The sequence below is a fragment of the Salvelinus fontinalis genome, chromosome 25 (assembly GCF_029448725.1).
Source record: "Salvelinus fontinalis isolate EN_2023a chromosome 25, ASM2944872v1, whole genome shotgun sequence".
NCBI lineage: Eukaryota > Metazoa > Chordata > Actinopteri > Salmoniformes > Salmonidae > Salvelinus > Salvelinus fontinalis.
This window is the reverse complement of record NC_074689.1, coordinates 19801133-19827093: the sequence shown is the minus strand read 5'-3', so window position 1 is coordinate 19827093 and position 25961 is coordinate 19801133. Positions and strand designations below refer to the sequence as shown.

The 25961-nt window shown below is 42.6% G+C and overlaps 1 protein-coding gene across 1 annotated transcript in view; it reads left to right on the top strand.

The window, feature by feature from the left end:
* The window catches only part of pola1 (polymerase (DNA directed), alpha 1), a 94928-nt gene extending 72086 nt beyond the window's left edge, over positions 1 to 22842 (top strand). Inside the window, exons 36-37 of the mRNA XM_055881541.1 lie at positions 8292 to 8388; positions 21609 to 22842. Coding sequence (XP_055737516.1) covers positions 8292 to 8388; positions 21609 to 21748 — 237 coding nt within the window. The 3' untranslated portion in view covers positions 21749 to 22842. The remainder of the gene's footprint in view (positions 1 to 8291; positions 8389 to 21608) is intronic.
* Positions 22843 to 25961: the final 3119 nt, after the last annotated feature.

The window sequence follows — 25961 nt, the reverse complement described above, 5'->3', positions numbered from 1 at the left end:
CTATCTCCCCCTTTTTCTCTCCCTTTCACTCTTCACTCACCCCTCTTTGCTCTCCCACAATTGTTTCCTCCCCCTGTTCTCTCTCTCCCCTTGTTTCTCTCCCTCTCAGCCCATACTTTACAGGTTCACTTGCATGAGAAAGGGAAGTGCACCTACTATATGGGTGTGTGTGCAGATTGAGTGAGGGGGGTAGTTAGCGAGGTTGTGTGTGGAGGGGAGGGGGGGGGTTGTTCCCTCCCTAGAGAGGCAATTTCACAGCTGGTTTGCTCTTTGGGCAGCCAGGCTGAAAATGCAGCAGATTTGTGGTGCAAATTGAAATGGTGTCAGTACAAGAACAAAGCACTGAGCCGAATGACGAGGCGTTTGTGCGTGTGTGGTTGTGTGTGCTCTAAATTCAATAACGACCTGTAACACCTTTAGCCACGCCTCTTCGACACCTGTCAGTCAAGTCCAGTGCGACTTTGTGTGTAGGGCTAGTTTGTGTGAGAGGGGAAGTGTGTGTGCTCAGCTCTGCGTTGGCAACGGTAACCAAGGATCCATTATGGAATTCATGGTTAGTTATTGACCAGGCAGTGCATCGTGGGTCAACAGCTGTGTGTCTCGCATGGCCATAGATGACCATTACATACATACATACATACATACATACATACATACATACATACATACATACATACATACATACATACATACATACATACATACATACATACATACATACATACATACATACATACAGTTGAAGTCGGAAGTTAACATACATCTAAGCCAAATACATTTAAACTCAGTTTTTCACAATTCCTGACATTTAATCCTAGTAAATTTTCCCTGTCTTAGGATCACCACTTTATTTGAAGAAGGTGAAATGTCAGAATAATAGTAGAGAGAATGATTTACTTCAGCTTTTATTTCTTTCATCACATTCCCAGTGGGTCAGAAGTTTACATACACTCAATTAGTATTTGGTAGCATTGCCTTTAAATTGTTTAACTTGGGTCAAACGTTTTGGGTAGACTTCCACAAGCTTCCCACAATAAGTTGGGTGAATGTTGTCTTGTTCCTCCTGACAGAGCTGGTGTAACTGAGTCAGGTTTGTAGGCCTCCTTGTAGGCCTCCTTACAACTTTGGAAGTCTGCTTGGGGTCATTGTCCATTTGGAAGACCCATTTGCAACCAAGCTTTAACTTCCTGACAGATGTCTTGATGTTGCTTCAATATATCCACATCATTTTCCAACTTCGTGATGCCATCTATTTTGTGAAGTGCACCAGTCCCTCCTGCAGCAAAGCACCCTCACAACATGATGCTGCCACCCCCGTGCGGATGGTGTTCTACGGCTTGCAATCCTCCCCCTTTTTCCTCCATGATGATGTATATTATGGCCAAACAGTTCTGTTTTTGTTTCATCAGACCAAAAAGTTTGATCTTTGTCGTCATGTGCAGTTGCAAACCGTCGTCTGGCTTTTATGGTGGTTTTGGAGCAGTGGCGTCTTCCTTTGCTGAGCGGCCTTTCAGGTTATGTCGATAAAGGACTCGTTTTACTGTGGATAAATATACTTTTGTACCTGTTTCCTCCAGCATCTTCACCATGTCCTTTGCTGTTGTTCTGGGATTGATTTGCACTTTTCGCACCAAAGTACGTTCATCTCTAGGAGACAGAACGCGCCTCCTTCCTGAGCGGTATGATGGCTGCGTGGTCCCATGGTGTTTATACTTGCATACTATTGTTTGTACAGATGAACGTGGTACCTTCAGGCGTTTGGAAATTGCACCCAAGAATAAACCAGACTTGTGGACGTCTACAATTTTTTTTTCTGGGGTCTTGGCTGATTTCTGTTGATATTCCAATGATGTCAGGCAAAGAGGCACTGAATTTGAAGGTAGGCCTTGAAATGCATCCACAGATACATGCATCCACAACTCAAATTGACTCAAATAATGCCAATTAGCCTATCAGAAGCTTCTAAAGCCAATCCGTCATTTTCTGGAATTTTCCAAGCTGTTTAAAGGCACAGTCAACTTAGTGTATGTAAACTTTTGACCCACTGGTATTGTGATACAGTGAATTATAAGTGAAATAATCTGTCTGTAAACAATTGTTGGAAAAATTACTTGTCATGCAGAAAGTAGATGTCCTAACTGACTTGCCAAAACTATAGTTTGTTAACAAGAAATGTGTAAAGTGGTTGAAAAACTAGTTTTAATGACTCCAACCTAAGTGTATGTAAACTTACGACTTCAATTGTACATATACACACCACCGTTCAAAAGTTTGGGGTCACTTAGAAATGTCCTTGTTTTTGAAACAAAAGCTAAACATTTTGTCTTTTAAAATAGCATCAAATTGATCAGAAATACAGTGTAGACATTGTTAATGTTGTAAATGACTATTGTAGCTGGAAACGGCAGATTTTTTTATGGAATATCTACACACTGTAGGCGTACAGAGGCCTATTATCAGCAACCATCACTCCTGTGCTCCAATGGCACATTGTGTTAGCTAATCCAAGTTTATCATTTTAAAAGGCTAATTGATCATTAGAAAACCCTTTTGCAATTATGGTAGCACAGCTGAAAACTAGTTCTGATTAGAGATGCAATAAAACTGTCCTTCTTTAGACTAGCTGAGTACCTGGAGCATCAGCGTTTGTGGGTTTGATTACAGGCTCAAAATGGCCAGAAACAAAGCACTTTCTTCTGAAACTCGTCAGTCTATTCTTGTTCAGAGAGATGATGGCTATTCCATGCGAGAAATTGCCAAGAAACTGAAGATCTCGTACAATGCTGTATACTACTCCCTTCAAAGAACAGCGCAAACTGTCTCTAACCAGAATAGAAAGAGGAGTGGGAGGCCCGGTGCACAACTGAGCAAGAGGACAAGTACATTACAGTGTCTAGTTTGAGAAACAGACTAGAGGTTGACCGATTATGATTTTTCAACACCGATACTGATTATTGGAGGACCCAAAAAAAGCCGATACCGATTAATCGGCCAATTTTATATTTATTTATTTATTTGTAATAATGACAATTACAACAATACTGAATGATCACTTTTATTTGAACATCAATAAAATCAATTTAGCCTCAAATAAATAATGAAACCTGTTAAATTTGTTTTAAATAATGCAAAAACAAAGTGTTAGAGAAGAAAGTAGAAGTGCAATATGTGCCATGTAAAAAAGCTAACGTTTAAGTTCCTTGCTCAGGACATGAGAACATATGAAAGCTGGTGGTTCCTTTTAACATGAGTCTTCAATATTCCCAGGTATGAAGTTTTAGGTTGTAGTTTATTATAGGAATTATAGGACTATTTCTCTCTATACCATTTGTATTTCATATACCTTTAACTATTGGATGTTCTTATAGGCACTTCAGTATTGCCAGTGTAACAGTATACCTTCCGTCCCTCTCCTTGCCCCTACCTGGGCTCGAACCAGGAACACATCGACAACCGCCACCCTCAAAACATTGTTATCCATCGCTCCACAAAAACCGCGGCCCTTACCCTTTGCAAGGGGAACAACTACTTCAAGGTCTCAGAGCGAGTGACGTCACCGATTGAAGCGCTATTAGCTCGCACCCCGCTAACTAGCTAGCCATTTCACATTACACCAGCCTAATCTCGGGAGTTGATAGGCTTGAAGTCATAAACAGTTCAATGCTTGAAGCACAGCGAAGCGCTGCTGGCAAATGCAGGAAAGTGCTGTTTGAATGAATGCTTACGAGCAATTTGCTGCCTACCACCGCTCAGCCAGACTGCTCTAAATATCAAATCATAGACTTAATTATAACATAATAACACACAGAAATACGAGCCTTAGGTCATTAATATGGTCAAATCCGGAAACTATCATTTCGAAAACAAAACGTTTATTCTTTCAGTGAAATACAGAACCGTTCCATATTTTATCTAAAGGGTGGCATCCCTAAGTCTAAATATTGCTGTTACATTGCACAACCTTCAAGGTTATGTCATAATTATGTACAAATCTAGCAAGTTAATTATGGTCTTTCTTAGGAAGAAATGGTCTTCACACAGTTCGCAACAAGCCAGGCGGCCCAAACTGCTGCATTATACCCTGACTCTGCTTGCAAGAGAAGTGACACAATTTCCGTAGTTAAAATAAATTCATGTTAGCAGGCAATATTAACGAAATATGCAGGTTTAAAAATATATACTTGTGTATTGATTTTAAGAAAGGCATTGATGTTTATGTTAGGTACACATTGGTGCAACGACAGTGCTTTTCCGTGAATGCGCTTGTTAAATCATCATCCGTTTGGCGAAGTAGGCTGTGATTCAATGATAAATGAACAGGCAGGCACCGCATCGATTATATGCAATGCAAGACAAGCTAGATAAACTAGTAATATCATTAACCATGTGTAGTTAACTAGTGATTATGTTAAGATTTATTGTTTTTTATAAGATACGTTTAATGCTAGCTAGCAACTTATCTTGGCTTCGTGCTGCACTCGCGTAACAGGTAGTCAGCCTGCCACGCAGTCTCCTCGTGGAGTGCAATGTAATCAACCACAATCGGTGTCCAAAAATACTGATTACCGATTGTTATGAAAACTTAACGGCTCTAATTAATCGGTCGACCTCTAAAAGAGACGCCTCACAAGTCCTCATCTGGTACTTTCATTAAATAGTACCCACAAAACACCAGTCTCAACGTCAACAGTGAAGAGGCGACTCCGGGATGCTGGCCTTCTAGGCAGAGTTGCAAGGAAAAAGCCATATCTCAGACTGCCAAATAAAATAAAAGATTAAGATGGGCAAAAGAACACAGACACTGGACAGAGGAACTCTGCCTAGAAGGCCAGCATCCCAAGAGTCGCCTCTTCACTGAGACTGGTGTTTTGCGGGTACTATTTAATGAATTTGCCAGTTGAGGATTTGTGAGTCGTCTGTTTCTCAAACTAAACACACTAATGTACTTGTCCTCTTGCTCAGATGTGCACCGGGTTCTCCCACTCCTCTTTCTATTCTGGTTAGAGGCAGTTTGCGCTGTTCTGTGAAGGGAGTCACACACAGCGTTGTACGAGATCTTCAGTTTCTTGGCACTTTGTCACACGGAATAGACTTCATTTCTCAGAACAAGAATAAACTGACGAGTTTCAGAAGAAAGTTCTATGTTTCTGGACATTTTGAGCCTGTAATCGAACCCACAAATGCTGATGCTCCAGATACTCAACTAGTCTAAAGGCCAGTTTTATTGCTTCTTGAATCAGAACTACAGTTTTCAGCTGTGCCAACATAATTGCAAAAGGGTTTTCTCGTGATCAATTAGCCTTTTTAAAATGATAAACTTGGATTAGCTAACACAACGTGCCATTGGAACACAGGAGTGATGGTTGCTGATAATGGGCCTCTGTACACCTATGTAGATATTCTATAAAAAATCTGTCATTGACAACATTAACAATGTCTACACTGTATTTCTGATCAATTTTATGTTATTTTAATGGACAAGAAATGTCCTTATTTTTTTCTCTTTTTTACAAGGAAATGTCTAAGTGACCCCAAACTTTTGGTAGTGTACATAAATACACAGACACACTTGTTAAACACTACACACACTCATTCGTAGACATTGAAACACAATCCATACGCGGACACAGGCATTACGGATGCTAACTCTGTCATACACGCATCATAATAATAACATACTACATACCCCTGATGCTAGTTGTGGGGGTGTCCTGTAGTTGAATGTAACAGTCAGTGTAATTAGTGTTGTGATAATGGCCTCATGCAGAAAAATGTCTAATCACATTGACGGAGGCTGTTGTTCAGCTGCCTCTCCTCGCTCTCAAAAACCTTATCACAACAAACTATCAGCCAGGTGATTTACACATGATCAGATCTCTTTCCTTTTCTCTTCCCTCTCCTCCCCCTCATTTCCCTCTCTACCTCCCTCTCTCTCTCTCCCACTACCTCATTATCTCAGCCTCTCTCTCTCTCAGGCGTGTGACTAGAGTTAATTGTTGCTGAAATTAACAAACCAAACTACGGCTTTATTGGTCATGCTCCCTGAGAGGAGGATGGCGAGATGGAAATAGATGAGAGATGGAAATAGGAGGATCAGGGATGTGAGAGCATGGTCTGAGAATGTGGGAGGAAAGTGAAAGAGGTGGAGGAGACAGTATATTTTATGTCATCTCATTAAATGCAGGAAAAACGCGAACCTAAAGTGTATTCTTACGGCTGAAATCCCGCTAACGGGATCAATACGACAACAGCCAGTGGAAGTGCAGGGCGCCAAATTCAAACAGCAGAAATCTCATTATTAAAATTCCTCAAACATACAAGTATTTTACACCATTTTGAAGATAAACTTGTTGTTAATACCACCACAGTGTCCGATTTCAAAAAGGCTTTACGACGAAAGCACACCAAACGATTATGTTAGGTCAGCAACTAGTCACAGAAAAACACAGTCAGTTTTCCAGCCAAAGAGAGGAGTCACAAAAAGCAGAAATAGAGATCAAATGAATTACTAACCTTTGATCTTCATCAGATGACACTCATAGGACTTCATGTTACGCAATACATGTATGTTTTGTTCGATAAAGTTCATATTTATATCAAAAAATCTTAGTTTACATTGGTGCGTTATGTTCAGTAATGTTTTGCCTCCAAAACATCCAGTGATTTTGCAGAGAGCCACATCAATTTACAGAAATACTCATCATAAATGTTGATGAAAATACAAATGTTATACATGGAATTATAGATCCACTTCTCCTTAATGCAACCGCTGTGTCAGATTTCAAAAAAACTTTACGGATAAAGCACACCATGCAATAATCTGAGTACGGCGCTCAGACACAAAAACAAGCCATACAGATACCCGCCATTTTGTGGAGTGAACAGAAGTCAGAAATAGCATTATAAATATTCACTTACCTTTGATCTTCATCAGAATGCACTCCCAGGAATCCCAGTTCCACAATAAATGTTTGTTTTGTTTGATAATGTCCATCAATTATGTCCAAATACTTCCTTTTTTGTTCACACGTTTAGGTCACAAATCCAAATTCATGAGGTGCGACCACTAGGTCCAGTCAAAGTTCTGTTACAGTTTGTAGAAACATGTCAAACGATGTATAGAATCAATCTTTAGGATGTTTTTGACATAAATCTTCAATAATGTTTTAACCGGAGAATTCCTTTGTCTTCAGAAATGCAATGGAACGCAGCTAACTCTCACGGGAGCGCGTGAGACTGAGCTCATGGCACTCTGCCAGACCTCTGGTTGAAACAGCTCTCATTCTCTCCTCCTTCACAGTAGAAGCCTCAAACAAGGTTCTAAAGACTGTTGACATCTAGTGGAAGCCTTAGGAAGTGCAATCGGACCAAATTTCCACTGTATCTTGGATAGGCAAAGAGTTGAAAAACTACAAACCTCAGATTTCCCACTTCCTGGCTGGATTTTTTCTCAGGTTTTTGCCTGCCATATGAGTTCTGTTATACTCACAGACATCATTCAAACAGTTTTAGAAACTTCAGAGTGTTTTCTATCCAAATCTACTAATAATATGCATATCTTAGCTTCTGGGCCTGAGTAGCAGGCAGTTTACTCTGGGCACTTTATTCATCCAAGCTACTCAATACTGCCCCCCCTATTAAGAAGTTAATAGGGCGTTGGGTCACCAATAGCCAGAACATCTTCAATGCACTTTGGCATCAATTCTACAAGTGTCTGGAACTCTATTGGAGGGATGCAACACCATTCTTCCACGAGAAATACCATAATTTGGTGTTTTGTTGATGGTAGTGGAAAACGCTGTTTCAGGCACCGCTCCAGAATATCCCATACAGTAAGTGTTCAATTGGGTTGAGTTCTGGTGACTGAGATGGCCATGGCATATGGTTTACATCGTTTTCATGCTCATCAAACCATTCAGTGACCACTCGTGCCCTGCGGATGGGGGTATTGTCATCCTATGGGGGCATAGCTATGGTAGCCAAAATAATGACCTGCCCAGCACTTTTATACATGACCCTAAGCATGATGGGATATTAATAGCTTAACTCAGGAACCACACCTGTGTGAAAGCACCTGCTTTCAAAACACTTCATATCCCTAATTTACTAGCATTTCCATTATTTTGGCAGTTGCCTGTATATTATCAGAGCACCTTGGGTGTAAGTAACACTGGGGTTGGATTAAGGGGCTTGGAACAGTCTTTTTTTCCTCTCTCATTGACAAACTACAAGTTTGACTGCTACAGTACCTGTTGATAAGTGTGTAGTAATGTGTGTTTTTCTCTCCACAGTACTCTGAGAAAGCCCTGTACACCCAGCTGTGCTACTACAGGTTCATCTTCGACTGGGAGTACGCTTTCACCAAAGTACTACAGAGCGACGAGAGAAGTAAAACTACACACACACTAGCATTCAATCAATATTACAATTGACACCCACTTATTGTACATACATCTTACAGAGGCCTATGTATTAAGACGCACATACAGTTTTTGTAGTGACTGTCACACTCACGTGTAGACACTAGTGATATGCGGGTTGACTCATAACCCACAGTTCCCGCGGTTAAATCCGCCTGGCGGGCAGGCTTAGGGACATTAAATATTGGGTGGGTGGATGAAAGGTGGGTTGAATAGAGAAAACAATGCATTAAAAATCCATATATATAATTCTTATCTATAGGCTACATTAAAAATGTTTATTATTGTTATTTGACATTAGTGCGTAGCCTAAGCCTACGCTTTAGGGCCTAACTGTACACTCGCCAAATACACACCAATTGCCAAATGCTTTGGGAACAGAAAAAGTTCATGTTGATCCACTGAGGCAGAAAAGACTATCGGAGTTTAATTTAATAAGAGGAAAGCTGCAAAATGGACAGATGAAAATAAATAGGAGGGCCAGAACAGTAGTTTAATGTTTGGGAAAGATTTGGTGAAGTGGTAAGAGGATAATAGCGGTGCCGGCTATGTTATATGTGATGATAGTGAGGCGCTATACAAATTCAAGTCACACGACGGGGACTTTAACATGGCATGTCGAGGGAACTGTAGGCTGATGTTCAGATAGTTAAATGGAACAGTCGTCTGAAATCTGGACACTGACTAGGTCTATAACCTCTCACATAGCCTAATATAACATTTACTCCTGCAGAATGATTTCTTTCTTTCAGCATCTTGAAAGAATGAATGCGTGGTTATGGTTAAAGGTGCTATCTTTATCAGTATCATAAAATATGCATCCAAGCCAAAACATGTTATGTAGTTTTCACAGCTTTTAATTTCCTTAAACCGGTCAAACTGATGTAATTTGGAAATTTTGCACATAAAATCATTTCCGTTTTACTTATTTTTATTGCATTTTCGCCCCGGTCCCTAGACGTCTTTGCTGTCCGAGTGAAGCAGTGAAGAAAGAACTTTACCTATGTCAACTAGATTGAAGCATTCATTCTATCGATTTATGGCATTATTCTGGTGAGCAAGGGTTTATTTAGTACTCGAAGGCAACAAGTAATGACTGAAGATAAGCTGCATGTATCTAATTATAGACAATTTGACTAACAAATAGACAACCAAAATGTTGAATTTTTTTTGCAGAAACACAGGCCTATCTAAAAGGCCTGTCAAAAAATTGCTCCGCCTCTGACTATACATCACATTTTCTATATTTGCGTGTTAGGTTCGGATGTGGGCCTCAGATTTGAACTATCACATAGTCAGTCGGGTGTGGATGAACAAACAGCTGACCAATGCATCACTAGTAGACACACACCCATGCGTTGGTGGATGGGCGTGGGCTATGAGGGGGTTGGGTTAAGGACGCTCAGCTCCTCGAGTCGACAGCCCTAATTTCGTAGACGGATTCAATCACACACACACACACACACACACACAGAGAATCTTACACAATCGTACACACACAGAATGCAAAACGCTCCAATCACGGAGAGAAAGAGGGAAAGAGCTCTCCATCTCTCTCTCTTTCCCGCTCTCTTCCTTTTCTCCGACAGCCACTCTGTTGCCAGTGTTGATTGAAAACAGGTTTTAGATTTGGGGAAATGATAGGGGGAGTAATAGGCAAGCGGATGAAAGGATAGCCCTTCTGCCTTAATAGGACATGGAGCGTATATTTCCTCCCGGACCCATTTAGCCGCGACACACCACGCTCTGGGCTCGCTCCGTAGGCCCCTTACCCACAGTCCTCTGATTGATGTCACTTGATTAGAAAGGGTCGCTCTGCGAATAGATTTATTTATTTGATTAAATATTTATGTATGCATGTGTAAGTGCGTGTGTCTGGACGTGTGTGTGTGTGTGTGTGTAGACGTATGTGTGAAAGCGAGGGCTGGAGAGGGAGCGAAAGAGCAAGGCAGCGGAGGTAAATATAAGTTGTAATCAATAGATGACCACTCTGGAGACGGATGGCGCAGGAATGGCAGGATGGGGATGGAGGAGAGGTGGAGGCGGCGAGGAGGGCTAACATGATTATAGCCTCTTTTCTTTTGTGTTTTTCCCCCTCTTTCTTTGATGTGAGAAATCAACGCCAATCCTTTCTTTCCCTCCCCTTTTCTGCCTTGCTTTCTTTACTTGCTTTTCATTATTTCCTTCTTTTGCGTCTGGCCTTGTCAGGTTCTTTGTTTGGTCAACTTTAGAAATAACCGTTTAACCCTTTACGATCGTGGGAATTGGCCTATATGGATAGGGCTACATTGAAATGTTTCTTACAGAAGAAATATGGAATGCATAACCATGGTAGCAATTAAAAGGAACTGGGAGATTATGGGGAAATTATTAGACTAAAGGTGAGGTACACAACAGTTCACATGACTGAATCTAACCATTACACTGTTTTGATTTTATGTGCATTTTACATTTACTGTACTTTCACTGAATTTGTTAACGAAATCTGAAAATATTCTGGATACATTCAGTAACATGATAAGAATGTTGGGTAGGTGCAATATAATACAAAATAATTACAAGGGCTTGAGTGAGAGGTCTAACTGGTGTTTCCAAGTAGCCACAAACCTCTCCAAAGTGTGCAGTGTTTACGTAATTTCAATGCACTTTTATGACTAAAAGAAGTGTCTTCAACTATACCGTGCTTTTTTGAGCTCTCCTAGCTGTGCCGTTGAGGAGCTAGAGCAAGCACACTTTTAGTTGTTTTGTTTGGAACACAGCACTGCTTCCCCGCCATCACACAATTACTGTTTGCGCAATCCAAAAAGTTCCCATTATAAATCGCAATCTGGGTCAGGTGGGCATAATTTGAATGCTTGTTCTATTGCCAACATGACTAGCTAAATTATAAGATACGATCTTACAGTGTTAGGCTTTCACAAGGCAATTCAGGGAACCCGATCATAATTCTGGTGCACATCGAAAGGAGTCATGAGTGCATTCTGATGTGTGGTCCGTGGCAAACTTTCTTCACAATACAACCAACAGGCTCATTGTGTTCAGGACGACCCAGGATATGAAGCCATGTCATCTTGTAACTGTACATCAAACATAGTGATCAGAAATGTTGACACTGTATATTACATGAGTCTTATGATCTGGAAATGTGAAGTGCACATTTGGACTCATGGGTATTTGGCTTGCTTGTATGACATCAAAGCGGTATTTATTATATAATCCTCAATGTCTCATCTTTCAAAATAAATTGAGTCCTCGTGGTTTACAGAATTTCCCTCACTCAGACGACAAAATAGTTGCAAAAGTTACCCAATTACCAGGAGGAATGGGGGGCAACTTCTAGTCGGGCGCGGTACTCAAGTTCAGAACGGCTGTCAGTCAAAACCCATACAGCGCTGTGAAGCACAGAGCCTGAGCTCTGACGTCATGTATAGCATGTTTCTGTACAGCCACTACGTTACAGTTTAGGCACTTACCAGTGTCCAAGTCTGCTTTTTTCAACCCTTATATGGGTACAAGTGTAAAGGGCTACACCTTTATTGTATAGTTTTTAACAACACACCGTGTTGAAACTATTCAGAAATGTATATTTCATCCCCCAGGCCTAAACACACGACTATGTGACTATCTCACTCACCCTCACAACACACACCCTGGCTTTGCTCAGACTGGGATAACTCTAGGTGTGACTGGATTAGTGGACTGACTGGGACGACACGCACACCCACACACACAGACCCGTGCAGCTGTAAAGTACATGTTGTGTGTGTTATCCTCTGGTCCCGGGGCAGTAATACCACATATTACTGTATTACACTCTGGGGAAGCTTTGCTAGGATTACAGGGCCAGACAACAGTGGCCCTACACACTCCTTAGCTGCTGGGTTACCACACCTTTAACCTAGTTTAGTTTCCTTAACCTTTTGCTTTCACGGGCACACTTTATTTGGTAGTATGAACATCTGCTGAGAATCTGTTGATAAGCAAATGCTTGCTGAACTTGTGGTAAGGGTTACGGTTAGTAGGTAATTAGTTGAAATGTTACTGATAGTCTGTAGAGCGTCTACAAATGGACTATCCAAATAGTGTTTCCGCTTTCACTGATATTTCTTCAATCTTTACCTCGATAGGCCTATATGGCTTGTGTTTGCTGCAGCAACTACTCTTCTGTTACCCGAGAGGAGACAGAAGGTGTCTGTCTGTCTGTCTGATCTACATATACCCTACATTATTGTGCCCGATTGCTGTGACTGAGTTAAACATGGAGGTAATTTCCTCCCCGGCAGGAGATCTCTAATAGAATACACAGACGTTCACACACCTAGCTACCAGCAGTGTTCCCTCATGATAAAACAATCTCATTCTTGGCAATAATTAAACATCTCATATCAATGACTTCCACAGCATTTACTTGCACGCTTCAGCTTTCTCTCCTCCCTCCTTCACTCCCTCTCTCTTTCCTCCTCTGTCTCGCTGTCTGTCTGTGGTGTACAGAATATGATTGTGTGTGTGAACCATAATTTAATTTCTCTGCATTGATCAGATATAAATTCTCCTCTCCTGATGCCTCAATCACACACAGAGCTCCTCTGCCCCTCTTCACAGCACTGTACCTTTCCCCCCTCCTTTCACTCTCTTTTCCTCCCTCCTCCCCCTCCTGCCCCCCCCCCCCCCCCCCCCCCTCTCTTCCTCTGCCACTGTCTTCTCTCCTGATCTCTCTCCCTCCTCCCTTAACCCTCCCTCCCTACCAGTCCATATAAGGACGGTAAATCCGTGGGTGCGATTGTCAAATCAATTATTCTTTCTGTGCAATTACCCTCACACAAAGAAGTTTCCCCGTCCTAACCGTGCTCCACCATGCTCCGACGGGTGATTAAATTAACTCCTGTCCCAGTTGCCCGCTACGCTAGCTGCTAACAGCCATGCGCTAATAGAATATTCATGTTAGCGTTAGCAAACACTATGGCCCGGCTCCATTATTTTTCATCACGTTAGTGTTGGTGCCAGGATCGCTTTGGCCCATCTCCATTAACTTCATCATGCACACTTAATTATACCCTTGTTATTGTATATCTAGATAAAGTGGAGCACCGCACAGCCCTGATACACTGCAGACAGGCCTTGTGTGCGTGGTGTCTCCTTCTCTCCGTCATGCCTTTTTCTCTAGTCTTTTCTCCTGTTCCTTTTCTTTATCCTGTTTCTCCTTTTGCTTTGTCTCTCTTCCTCTCATTCCTCCCTTTCTCTCCCTCCTATCTTTTTTATTTTTCTCCTTTCACTCGCTCTTTTAAAGGGAGGCCATTTATTTGAACTGCAACCCCTACTGAGAACTGGGCTCTATCTTTCTCTCCCTCCCTCCCTCCTTCCCTCTCTTTCTCACTCTGACTCTTAAATCATTCTTTTATCCATTCCACACACAGTGATTGAGGGGGAAAAGAGAAAGAATGAAGAAAAGCAGGAGGAAGACTAGAGAAAAAAAGAATTATTTTCTCCTACCTTTCAGAAATGATGACATGATTGCGTTCGCTTGATCATGCATCATCTTTTTTCTCCCCTCTCTCGCTCTATTCCTCAGATAAATAGTCCCCCCCTCTCGCTCTATTCCTCAGATAAATAGTCCCCCCCCTCTTGCTCTATTCCTCAGATAAATAGCCCCCCCCCTCCTCTCGCTCTATTCCTCAGATAAATAGTCCCCCCCCTCTCGCTCTATTCCTCAGATAAATAGTCCCCCCCCCTCTCGCTCTATTCCTTAGATAAATAGTCCCCCCCCCCTCCTCTCGCTCAATTCCTCAGATAAATAGTCCCCCCCCCCCTCCTCTTGCTCTATTCCTTAGATAAATAGTCCCCCTCCTTTTGCTCTATTCCTTAGATAAATAGTCCCCCCCCCTCTCGCTCTATTCCTCAGATAAATAGTCCCCCCCCCCCCTCTCGCTCTATTCCTTAGATAAATAGTCCCCCCCACTCCTCTCGCTCTATTCCTCAGATAGTCTCCCCCCTCTCGCTCTATTCCTCAGATAAATAGTCTCCCCCTCTATTCCTTAGATAAATAGTCCCCCCTCTCGCTCTATTCCTCAGATAAATAGTCCCCCCTCTCGCTCTATTCCTCAGATAAATAGTCCCCCCTCTCGCTCTATTCCTCAGATAAATAGTCCCCCACTCCTCTCGCTCTATTCCTTAGATAAATAGTCCCCCCCACTCCTCTCGCTCTATTCCTCAGATAAATAGTCCCCCCCCCCCCCTCTCGCTCTATTCCTCAGATAAATAGTCCCCCCCCCCCCCTCTCGCTCAATGACTCAGATAAATAGTCCCCCCCCTCTCGCTCTATTCCTCAGATAAATAGTCTCCCCCCCTCTCGCTCTATTCCTCAGATAAAGTCTCCCCCCTCTCGCTCTATTCCTCAGATAAATAGTCCTCCCTCTTCTCTCCCCCTTCCTGCCATTTTTCCTCCCTCCCTTTGTCTCACTTTCTCCTTCCGCTGAGGTGAGGATTATCTAGTAATGGTTGCTTGTGGTGGCTGGGTCAGCCTCACCAACCTGTGTGTGTGGAGCGAGCACATCATTCTTTTTCCATCTGTTCCCTTCTCAGTACCTGCACATGCCATCTTCTGTCGTGTGTGTGTGTGTGTTTAACCTTTGTTCCCTCTGGGCAGCCTGTCCCTGTGTATTTATACAACACCCACTAATGCACCACACAGAGAAGAAAACGAGAGAGAGAAAGAAGGGATGACAGAGAGAGGAGGATGGGTAATAGGAGTGTAGTAGAGGAGAGTGGAATCGAATAGAGGGATTAATATGTGCGAATTTAGAATATATACTGTATGTTTTGTATGAAAGTGGTAGGCTTAATTGGAGATTATAAACTGGATTGTATACCTCGGGTATGACAAAACATTTATTTTTACTGTTCTAATTATGTTTTTAACCAGTTCATAATAGCAATAAGGCACCTCGGGTTTGTGGTGTCGGGCATACGAACAGCCCTTAGCCATGTTATATTGACCGTATACCACACCCCCCCCAGGCCATAATGCTGAATGTTGAACTGGGCGGTTCGAGCCCTGAATGCTGATTGGCTGAAAACGGTGGTATATCAGACCCTATACCATAGGTATGAAAAAGAAAAATACTGTAATTACATTGGCATCCAGTTTATGATAGCAATCAGGCACCTCTGGGGTGTGTGTGGTATATGGCCAATGTACCGCGGCTAAGGGCTGTATACAGGCACCATATACCACACCCCCCCGGGCCTTTCTCAACATATCAGCCAATATCGGAATGACACTTTAGCGCATCTGTGTTTGCGAGCATCACCTCTGTGTGTGAGACTAGTAGGCCCGGTGCTCAAAGAGCGATGAGAGACAGTCGGGCAGGTAGGCCTGGCCCAAAGCTACAGGATGTAGGGATGCTGATAAATCGGGGGGGGATATACATACATACATACATACATACATACATACATACATACATACATACATACATACATACATACATACATACATACATACATGCAAGCATGCATGCATGCAAGCATGCATGCATGCATGCATGCATACATACATACATACATACATACATACATACATACATGCATACATACATGCATACATGCATACATGCATACATGCATACATGCATACATACATACATGCATACATGCATACATACATGCATGCATGCGGTCAGTACCAGTCAAGAGTTGACACACCTACTCATTCAAGGGTTTTTCTTTATTTTCTACATAGTAGAATAATAGTGAAGACATCAAAACTATGAAATAACACATATGGAATCATGTAGTAACCAAAAAAGTGTTAAACAAATCAAAATATATTTTATATTTAAGATTCTTTAAAGTAGCAACCCTTTGCCTTGATGACAGCTTTGCACACCCTTGGCATTCTCTCAACCAGCTTCATGAGTTAGTTCACAATTCCAGTGGGTCAGAAGTTTACATACACTAAGTTGACTGTGCCTTTAAACTGCTTGGAAAGTTCCAGAAAATGTCATGGATTTAGAAGCTTCTGATAGGCTAATTGACATCATTTGAGTCAATTGGAGGTGGGAAGGTGGATGTATTTCATGGCCTACCTTCAAACTCAGTGCCTCTTTGCTTGACATCATGGGACAATCTAAAGAAATCAGCCAAGACTTCAGAACAAATAATTGTAGACCTCCACAAGTCTGGTTCATCCTTGGGAGCAATTTCCAAACGCCTGAAGGTATCACGTTCATCTGTTCAAACAATAGTACGCAAGTATAAACACCATGGGACCACACAGCCGTCATACCGCTCAGGAAGGAGACGAGTTCAGTCTCCTAGAGATGAACGTACTTTGGTGCTATAAGTGCAAATCAATCACAGAACAACAGCAAAGGACATGGTGAAGACGCTGGAGGAAACGGGTACAAAAGTATCTATATCCACAGTAAAATGAGTCCTATATCGAGATAACCTGAAAGGCCACTCAGCAAGGAAGAAGCCACTGCTCCAAAACCTCCATAAAAAGCCAGACTACGGTTTGCAACTGCACGTAGGGACAACGATCATGCTTTTTGGAGAAATGTCCTCTGTTCTGATGAAACAAAAATAGAACTGTTTGGCCATAATGACCATCTTTATGTTTTGGAGGAAAAGGGGGGGTTTGCAAGCCGAAGAACACCATCCCAACCGTGAAACACGGGGGTGGCAGCATCATGTTGTGGGGGTGCTTTGCTGCAGGAGGGACTGGTGCACTTCACAAAATTGATGGCATCATGAGGGAGGGAAATGATGTGGATATATTGAAGCAACATCTCAAGACATCAGTCAGGAAGTTAAAGCTTGGTCGCAAATGGGTCTTCCAAATGCACAATGACCCCAAGCATACTTCCAAAGTTGTGGCAAAATGGCTTAAGGACAACAAAGTCAAGGTATTGGAGTGGCCATCACAAAGCCCTGACCTCAATCCCATAGAAAATGTGTGGGCAGAACTGAAAAAGCAGCTCTGTCAGGAGGAATGGGACAAAATTCACCCAACTTATTGTGGGAAGCTTGTGGAAGGCTACCCGAAACGTTTGACCCAAGTTAAACCATTCAAAGGCAATGCTACCAAATACTAATTAAGTGTATGTAAACTTCTGGGAATGTGATGAAAGAAATAAAAGCTGAAATAACTCATTCTCTCAACTATTATTCTGACATTTCACATTCTTAAAATAATGTGGTGATCCTAACTGACCTAAGACAGGGAATTTTTACTAGGATTAAATGTCATGAATTGTGAAACTGAGTTTAAATGTATTTGGCTAAGGTGTATGTAAACTTCCGACTTCAACTGTACATACATACAGTGCATTCGGAAAATATTCAGACCCCTTGACTTGGCGACCCTTGGCTATTTTGTTCGATCGTGTCGTCCAGGCTCTGGTTGGGCCACTCAAGGACATTGAGAGACTTGTCCTGAAGCCACTCCTGCGTTGTCTTGGCTGTGTGCTTAGGGTCATTGTCCTGTTGGAATATGAACCATTTATTTATTTGACCCCCCCCCCCAATTGTGGTATCCAATTGGTAGTTAGTTTTGTATCATCGCTGCAACTCCCGTACGGTCTCGAGAGGCGAAGGTCGAGAGCCGTGCGTCTTCCGAAACAACCCAACCAAGCCACACTGCTTCTTGACACAATTCCCACTTAACCCGGAAGCCAGCCGCACCAATGTATCAGAGGAAACACTGTGCATCTGGCGACCGTGTCAGCGTGCACTGCGCCCGGCCCGCCGCAGGAGTCGCTAGTGTGCGATGGTACAAGGACTTCCCTGCCGGCCAAACCCTCTCCTAACCCGGACGACGCTGGGCCAATTGGCTGCGACAAAGCCTGGACTCTAACCCAGAATCTCTAGTGGTCTAAGACCTCTACGCAACTCGGGAGGCCCCGAGGAAGGTAAACCTTCGCCCCAGTCTGAGGTCCTGAGCAGGTTTTCATCAAGGATCTCTCCGTACTTTGCTCCGTTCATGTTTCCCTCAATCCTGACTAGTCTCCCAGTCCCTGACGCTTATAAACATCCCCACAGCATGATGCTGCCACCACCATGCTTCACCGTAGTGATGGTGCCAGGTTTCCTCCAGACGTGACGCTTGGCATTCAGGACAAACAGTTCAATCATGGTTTCATCAGACATGATAATCTTTCTCGTGGTCTGTCCTTTTTGGTTCTTTTTGGCAAACTCCAAGCGTGCTGTCGTGACTTTTACTGAGAAGTGACTTCCGTTGGCCACTCTACTGTAAAGGCCTGATTGGTGGCGTGCTGCAGAGATGGGTGTCCTTCTGGAAGGTTCTCCCATCTCCACAGAGGAACTCTGGAGCTCTGTCAGAGTGGCCATCGGGTTTTTGGTCACCACCCTGACCAAGGCCCTTCTCCCCCACGATTGCTCAGTTTGGCCGGGCGGCCAGCTCTAGGAAGAGTCTTGGTGGTTCCGAACTTTTTCCATTTTTAAGAATGATGTTGGCCAATGTGTTCTTGGGAACCTTCAATGCTGCAGAGATGTTTTGGTTCCCTTCCCCAGATCTGTGCCTCGACACAATCCTGTCTCGGAGCTCTATGGACAATTCCTTCGACCTCATGGCTTGGTTTTTGCCCTGACATTCACTGTCAACTGTAGGACCTTTACATTGACAGCTTGTATGCCTTTCCAATTCATGTCCAATCAATTGAATTTACCATAAGTGGACTCCAAGTTGTAGAAACATCTCAATGATGATAAATGGAAACAGGATGCACCTGAACTCCGTTTCGAGTATCATAGCAAAGGGTTTGAGTACTTATGTAAATAAGGTGTTTCTGTTTTTTTTTTAAACAAATTTACATTTGCAAAAAATTCTAAAAACCTGTGTTCGCTTTGCCAATATGGAGTATTGTGTGTAGATTGATGAAAATGTATTCAATTAATTTTAGAATAAGACTGATGTAACAAAATGTGGAAAAAGTGACTATATATATTTTAAGAAGCTGAGAAAAATACTTGTCAGCAGAGCGGAGAGAAGTAATACTCATCCCTCTGTGAATCGCAAACAGTAATTTTAGGAACAATTATTTGATAAAGCATTTATTTTGGATTATGTTGCTTCAACTTTTGTAGGTACTTCCAGTTGATTTGAGCATCCACATGTATGGGACTTTGCAACTCAATAGATGCTAGTCAGCCTGCAGAGTAAACACTTCTATGGTAGCTTCGATAAATAGAGCTAAACTAGAAGAGGTACATTTGTGGGCTTGCTTCAGCGGAATACAAGGATCTGTAGCCTACCATAACCATTTGATCTTTTGAGATATTCTTTTTTTGAATATTAAAGCATACAATCTACCTGCATAGAAGCCGCTCAACGTTTACATTACATTCAGTCATCTTACAGACTCCCATCCAGAGTTGCTTCTGTCCCACAGAAGCAATGAGGGTCAACACCCTGCCCAAGAGCACATCCACAGGTCTCCCACCAAGTCAAAACTGGGACCCAAACCAGCAACCTATCGGCCACCAGCCCAAGCTCCCAACCGCTAGGCCACCAACCCTCCAAGATCCCCCCACAATTCCCCGAGAGCTGCCCCTCAACCATCCAAGAAAATACATAATAATAAAATACCTCTCCCAAACAGGCATTGGATGTAACAGCGTTGCCCCTCAGTGTCATTCCAACACAAATTTTTGCTTTGTTTATTTTGACTTATCTTTGACCATCATTCTATCCCCTGCCCAGCAACTCCACTCCCAATTGTCTCCAATTCCACATCCCAACCCTCTGCTTCCATCAGCCCATCCCACCCATCTCTGCTGGCCACCCTCTTTGGATTTCTACATGCAAGACTTAGTTCAACGATGCTGTGATGTTTAACATACAATTTGAATCTATCTAATCAAATAGAATCCACAGATTGCGAGTTGAAGATAAATACTTTTACTTTGAATATTAGTATGTTATTAACTGACTCACCAGATCTCCCAACAATGCTATTTCTAGGGTCAATTTTAGATTATGCTTTTTCAGCTATTCCTGAACCTGAGACCAGAAACAGGATACCTAATGTAAAACCAGACCAAATAGTCTATTGATTCAGTGTCCTCAGAACAAAATCTGCATAGCTGCGACGAGTGTATGCCACCAAATATTCAACATTTTGTTGGTAGCAAGAATTCTATACGATCATTTTAACTGATTTGCACCAAGTCTTGAATCTTGCGTTGTTTTATATATCAACTCATTCACACTGTACCATGGAATCAGTACATCAAAAATCTCTTCCCAGCTATTTTGCGGTCTGTATGGCACAGCTGTCAACATCCTGGTCCTCAAGTTAAACTGCCGTACTTTCCTATTTATGCTATTCTTATTCCTCCGCCAGTTTTGATCATTTATATTGGGCAGATAGACCAGTTCCCTACCACCTCCCGTTGCCACCTGTCTCCATTTTTTGTGGCTATCTTTTGATGTATTGAATAAATACATTATTTACAAAGACAAATGTATTTGGTTGCAATGTTATCCATCAAGGGTGGCCAACCATTCTCCAGGAGAGCTAATACCTTTGTGCAGGCTTTTATTCCAGTCCCCCTCTAACAAACCACGTTTTAGAAATGAGCTGCTCAGCCAGACCTTGATAAACTGGCTCTGATGTGTTTGATCAGGGCTTGATCAAGAGCCTGCACACCCAATAGCTCTATAGACTGAGAGTTGACCGTATGTGTTTTATACAGTTGCCTAACAGGTATTCCACGTTGTCAGGGGTTAAGTGCCTTGCACAACGACAGGAGATGGTACATGGGATCAGAGAGCAGCCTCAGTGTCGACACCACATTATGCTTACTTTTTTTATATGTACATCGACGCCGCCAATTGTTGGTCATGGAAATGTAGTTAAGTCATGGAAAAGTCATGAAATTCCATCTGACACAAAATGTGTCGACCCCATAGCCCAACTTGAAGTGATAGTATCACTGCTCCACTATAGATCCCTCAACTTTCCAGTTAAGAGTGATATAAATCCCAAAGCCTCTATTTCTACCAGAGAGAATATTGTCATAGTGCAACATTTGACACTGTTGTGCTTCTGAACACTGTCTTAGACTGACCAAGTTCTTCGATTATTTATCTCTTCTCCCCCTCTTTCCCTCTTCTCCCTTTCCCTCTCTCCACCTCTCTTCTCTCTTTCTCATCCTCCTCTCCAGTAAGGGTTAAGAAATTATGGAAGACAGAGATGGAGGTCTACAGGAAGTTAAAAGATGTTCCAGACCGCTCCCTCCTTGCCAGCGGTTACTCTGAGGTCAACCTCTCCAAACTCTTCCAAGCCTTCACTTCCCTCAAGTAAATCCTGCGTCAACTCCTTCACAGTTATTGGCCAGTGGGGATTTAATGACTTACAGCTGTGGAGTCCTATAAGCATGCACGTTTGGGCAGTGAAGGCCCCCACCTCCTCTGGATGTGACTATCATTATGGATGTGACTTGGTTTACCGAAAAGAAATTGGTTTTCTTAGACAACATATTTCTTGGTGACTGTCATCCCTCATGTTGCATGGGTGTTAAGGCATAGAATGATTCTGGTAATGCTTGTTGTACATGTTGCTTGTGTGTTTGATGAAGTTGCGTTGACCCTTGGCTCTTGATGCCTTTGTATGTATGATAATTTTACTACATTTGAGTGAGATTAGGAGGACGGAGTTTATAGGGTCTTTGTATGAAATTAGGCCTTGATTTACATAGTGAGGTGTGTGAAAGATTACAGCCAGTCGGTGTGACCCTTGCGCTCATATCAGCACATCTGTCTCTTATCAACCCATTATGATTGGCTGCTGAGATGGGGCTAAAGACCCTCTACTCCCCCCACACACTGTGAAACACACACTCTGTGACCTAGTCACACTTTTTTGGGGGGGGGTGGTGGGTGACAATCAGCTAAACGAGACACCAGAGGATGGCTGGGTGAGGGGGGCAGATGACTTCTCACCACACACACAGTCTCACACACACGGAATTAGCCAATGATACAAGCCCTGGCCAGTGAGTATACTGGACTCCTGCCGTGATTGGACACTTGTTAAAATTACCCCCATTCATTTTTTTTGTGTGTGTGTGCGAGCGGGATGGACTGAGTGAGAGAGGATGGGTGGTGAAATAGATGGGGTGAGGGAGGGCAGGAGTTGTGTTCTTTAATGTCTGTATTGAACAGGTGTTGTCGCTCTCCAACCTTCCTCTTTAAGTGATGTCATTGGAATGGCCTCCTTCACACGTTCCTTTTCTGTTGCTATGAAAATTGGCTTTTTAATGTGTGTAATTGTCCACTATTTCTCATTCTGAATGTTGTATTTTTTTAAGATTCATAATCTTCTGTTTAGATACGGAAAGTGTTTTGTACAACATTTGATACTGAAGCTTAAATAAAAGTGAAATAACTAAATGAAAATCTCTTTGGTACTGTATGTTGATACATGTGTTTGTATGGACTGGCCTTTTCAATTAGCTGTTTGGTGGCTTAGAGATGTGTGTGTGTGTGTGTGACAGTAGGAATGTGTGTGTGTGTGTTCTAGTGTGTCTAAGGGCCTCTTAAATTAGTATATTAGGGAATATCCGCTGTGTGTTCTCCATCCTTCACTGTAGTTGTGTATGTATAATGACAGACTGATCATTTTTTACTAGGTCTCATCATCATTGCAGGAACCATTTCCATAAACGCCGCTTCAGAAATCACTACACGCCAGCCTCAGACTCCTAGAACAGACCTTAAGTAGGCTCAACACTTAAACCACCATTCCCTATTGTGTGTGTGTGTGCATATAGTGGCATTACATTTATATATATATACTGAACAAAAATATAAGCACAACATTTAAAGTGTTGGTCTCATGTTTCATGAGCTGAAATAAAAGATCCCATAAATGTTCCATGCTCACAAAAAGCTTAATTCTCAATTTTATGCACAAATATTACATCCCTGTGAGCCTTTCTCCTTTGCCAGGATACCTGAAGGTGTGGCATAACAAGAAGCTGATTTAAACAGCATGATCATTACACAGTTGCACCTTGTGATGGGGACAGTAAAAGCCCACTCTAAAATGTGCTGTTTTGTCACACAACGCAATGACACAGATGTCTCAAGTTTTGATGGAGTGTGCAATTGGCATGCTGACTGCAGGAATGTCCAACAGAGCTGTTGCCAGATAACTGAATGTTAATTTCTCTATCAATGTAATTTTTGAGAATTTGGCCATACATCCACCTGGCCTCACAACCATAGACCAGACCACGTGTAACCATGCCAGCCCAGGACCTCCACATCTGTCTGACTGGGTTCTCAATAGTATTTATGTCTAATAAAGCCCTTTTGTGTGGAATAACTCATTCTGATTGGCTGGGCCTGTCTCCCCAATGGGTGGCCCACGCATGGCTGTGGCACTGACCAGTTATGTCAAATCCATAGATTAGGGCCTAATGAATTAATTTTAATTGAATGATTTCCTTCTATGAACTGTAAATCAGTATCTTTGAAATTGTTGCATGTTGCGTTTTGTTTTTGAGTATATTTATTAAATCACATCATGAAGGTGGGTTTAAAACTTAATGGCAGTTTTTGTTCTACTTTTACCAGATTAAATCATCAGTGGCGCGGCTTTTGTATTTATGCGTTCCTTTCCTCGAGCTCTGCGGAAGGAAAAAGCATCATATTCACATCAGCAACAGCAGCGATGTGCACGTCAATCCACGTGCGTTCCTGCATGGGCGAATAACTGGGTTTTTCAATAAGACTGTGATTCCCGAATCACCTCCCAAACAAGACTTCGCATTAATTCGACGTTGTCCTAGACTAATAAAGAGCGAACGAGTCGTATTGTGTGCGTGATGTTAAGCTTTATTGCCTGTCCTATTTGACCAGAATGGCGGCGTTGAGCAAAGCGTCGGACAAGGCCTTCTTTGATGAGGTAATTAGCGGCCTATTCTATCCCTATTATTCATAGCGCGGTGGAACATGTAAGTACTAGGAAGGGTGTCAAAGGGAGAGCCGGTCCTATTGCTGTGTGCCTCTTGTTCGTCCTGAAAGGACAGCTATGAGACGATAAACCGCTTAATACAGCCAGCTAATTGGATGAGAGCGAAGGGGAGCGTAGGGAATTAAGGGAGAGAAGGAAAAAGGGACTAGAGTGCCAGAGGCCTACCTATTCACTCCTTTTATTCACCTCCATCTCCTCTCTCTCCCCAACTCCTCTCATCAGTCTGCGTCACTAGTCCGAGGGGAGGCGAGATGGCTCCTCATCAAAACAGCTTTTAGAGCGCCTCACGGAAACGGGGAGAGGAGTGATTGGGGCTATTCTGTTGGAAGGGTTCGGTGGGAGAGAGGGTCCTGGAGAGTCGGAAATCAGCGGTCAAATCGGTCTCGCGCAGACCAGGGATGTAAGCTATATGATGAAATGGGTGCGTCATTGTGGAGAGCAATTTTAGACATCTCTAATAGGCAACCTTTATAAGAAGATTGTGGTCGTGTTGGCCATAGGTCTATATATTCTCATTTTTACTCAAAATGTTCCCTATTTGAAAATGTTATATTATTATATTCAGAACCTATTCATAGATATATCTTAAAAGGGAACTTTCATTATTTGATGTATAGACCTACATTATGGCGTTTTCAAAGTCGTTTGAAACCGAGAGCCTATCCATTCTACAGGCCATTCTATGTCAAAGAATGTTCAGTATTCTCTAATGTGCGCGCACCTAACAAGTGAGAATTAGTAGAACCATGAACAAGGGCCCCCGTGGCCACGACAACTCATTTCAATCTTCTCGTCTTTTTCTCACTCTGGAAAGAAAGTTTAAGCCTCGAGCGCAGCGGGTCACCTGCCTCCTGCGAAGCTCCAGGCATTCCCCAGATATTAGGGGCAAATGGGTTTGCCATTCATTAGTAATGTTCACAATAAGACCTCATATACAATCCTATACATAAAAACACGCTCTAATGGTCTTTTTTCCCCATAGAATGAGAATTTTGAAAACACTCAGAGTTCACATAGAAGGGGAGGGTTTGGGTACAAGAGAATTATTTGGGTTTTTTTGTGTCTTTATTTTGCGTAATAGTCCTTTGAGCGAGTGTGCAGTTGTGTGTGCATAGCAGGTCAGATTGTCGCGTAATGCAGGCTCGAGGTGGGTGGCAAGGGGGGTCTTTAGTACGCGGTATTTATGGAAATATTAAGTGTCAAATTAGGACTGATCCAGCCGGAGAAAGTTGAGTTTGCCACCCCACCCTTCCCCCTCTCTCTCTCTCTCTTTCTCTATCTGTCTCTCTCTCCGACACGCACATAATTTCCATCTTTGATTGCGTTATCATTACATCCATCTGATCTGATGTCATTCTGTCTTGGATTAGCAGGTGTATAAAACAAGGCCGATGAAAGAAACGGGTTTCCACCAGAGCGAGACTATAAAAACGGACTAAATTAATCCGAAAGGTAATTTCACGCGGTTTGGTCCGAGACCATGGACGGGTCAAACGGGCGAGAATAACTTAGGTGAAAGGAAGCGCATTGATGGCGG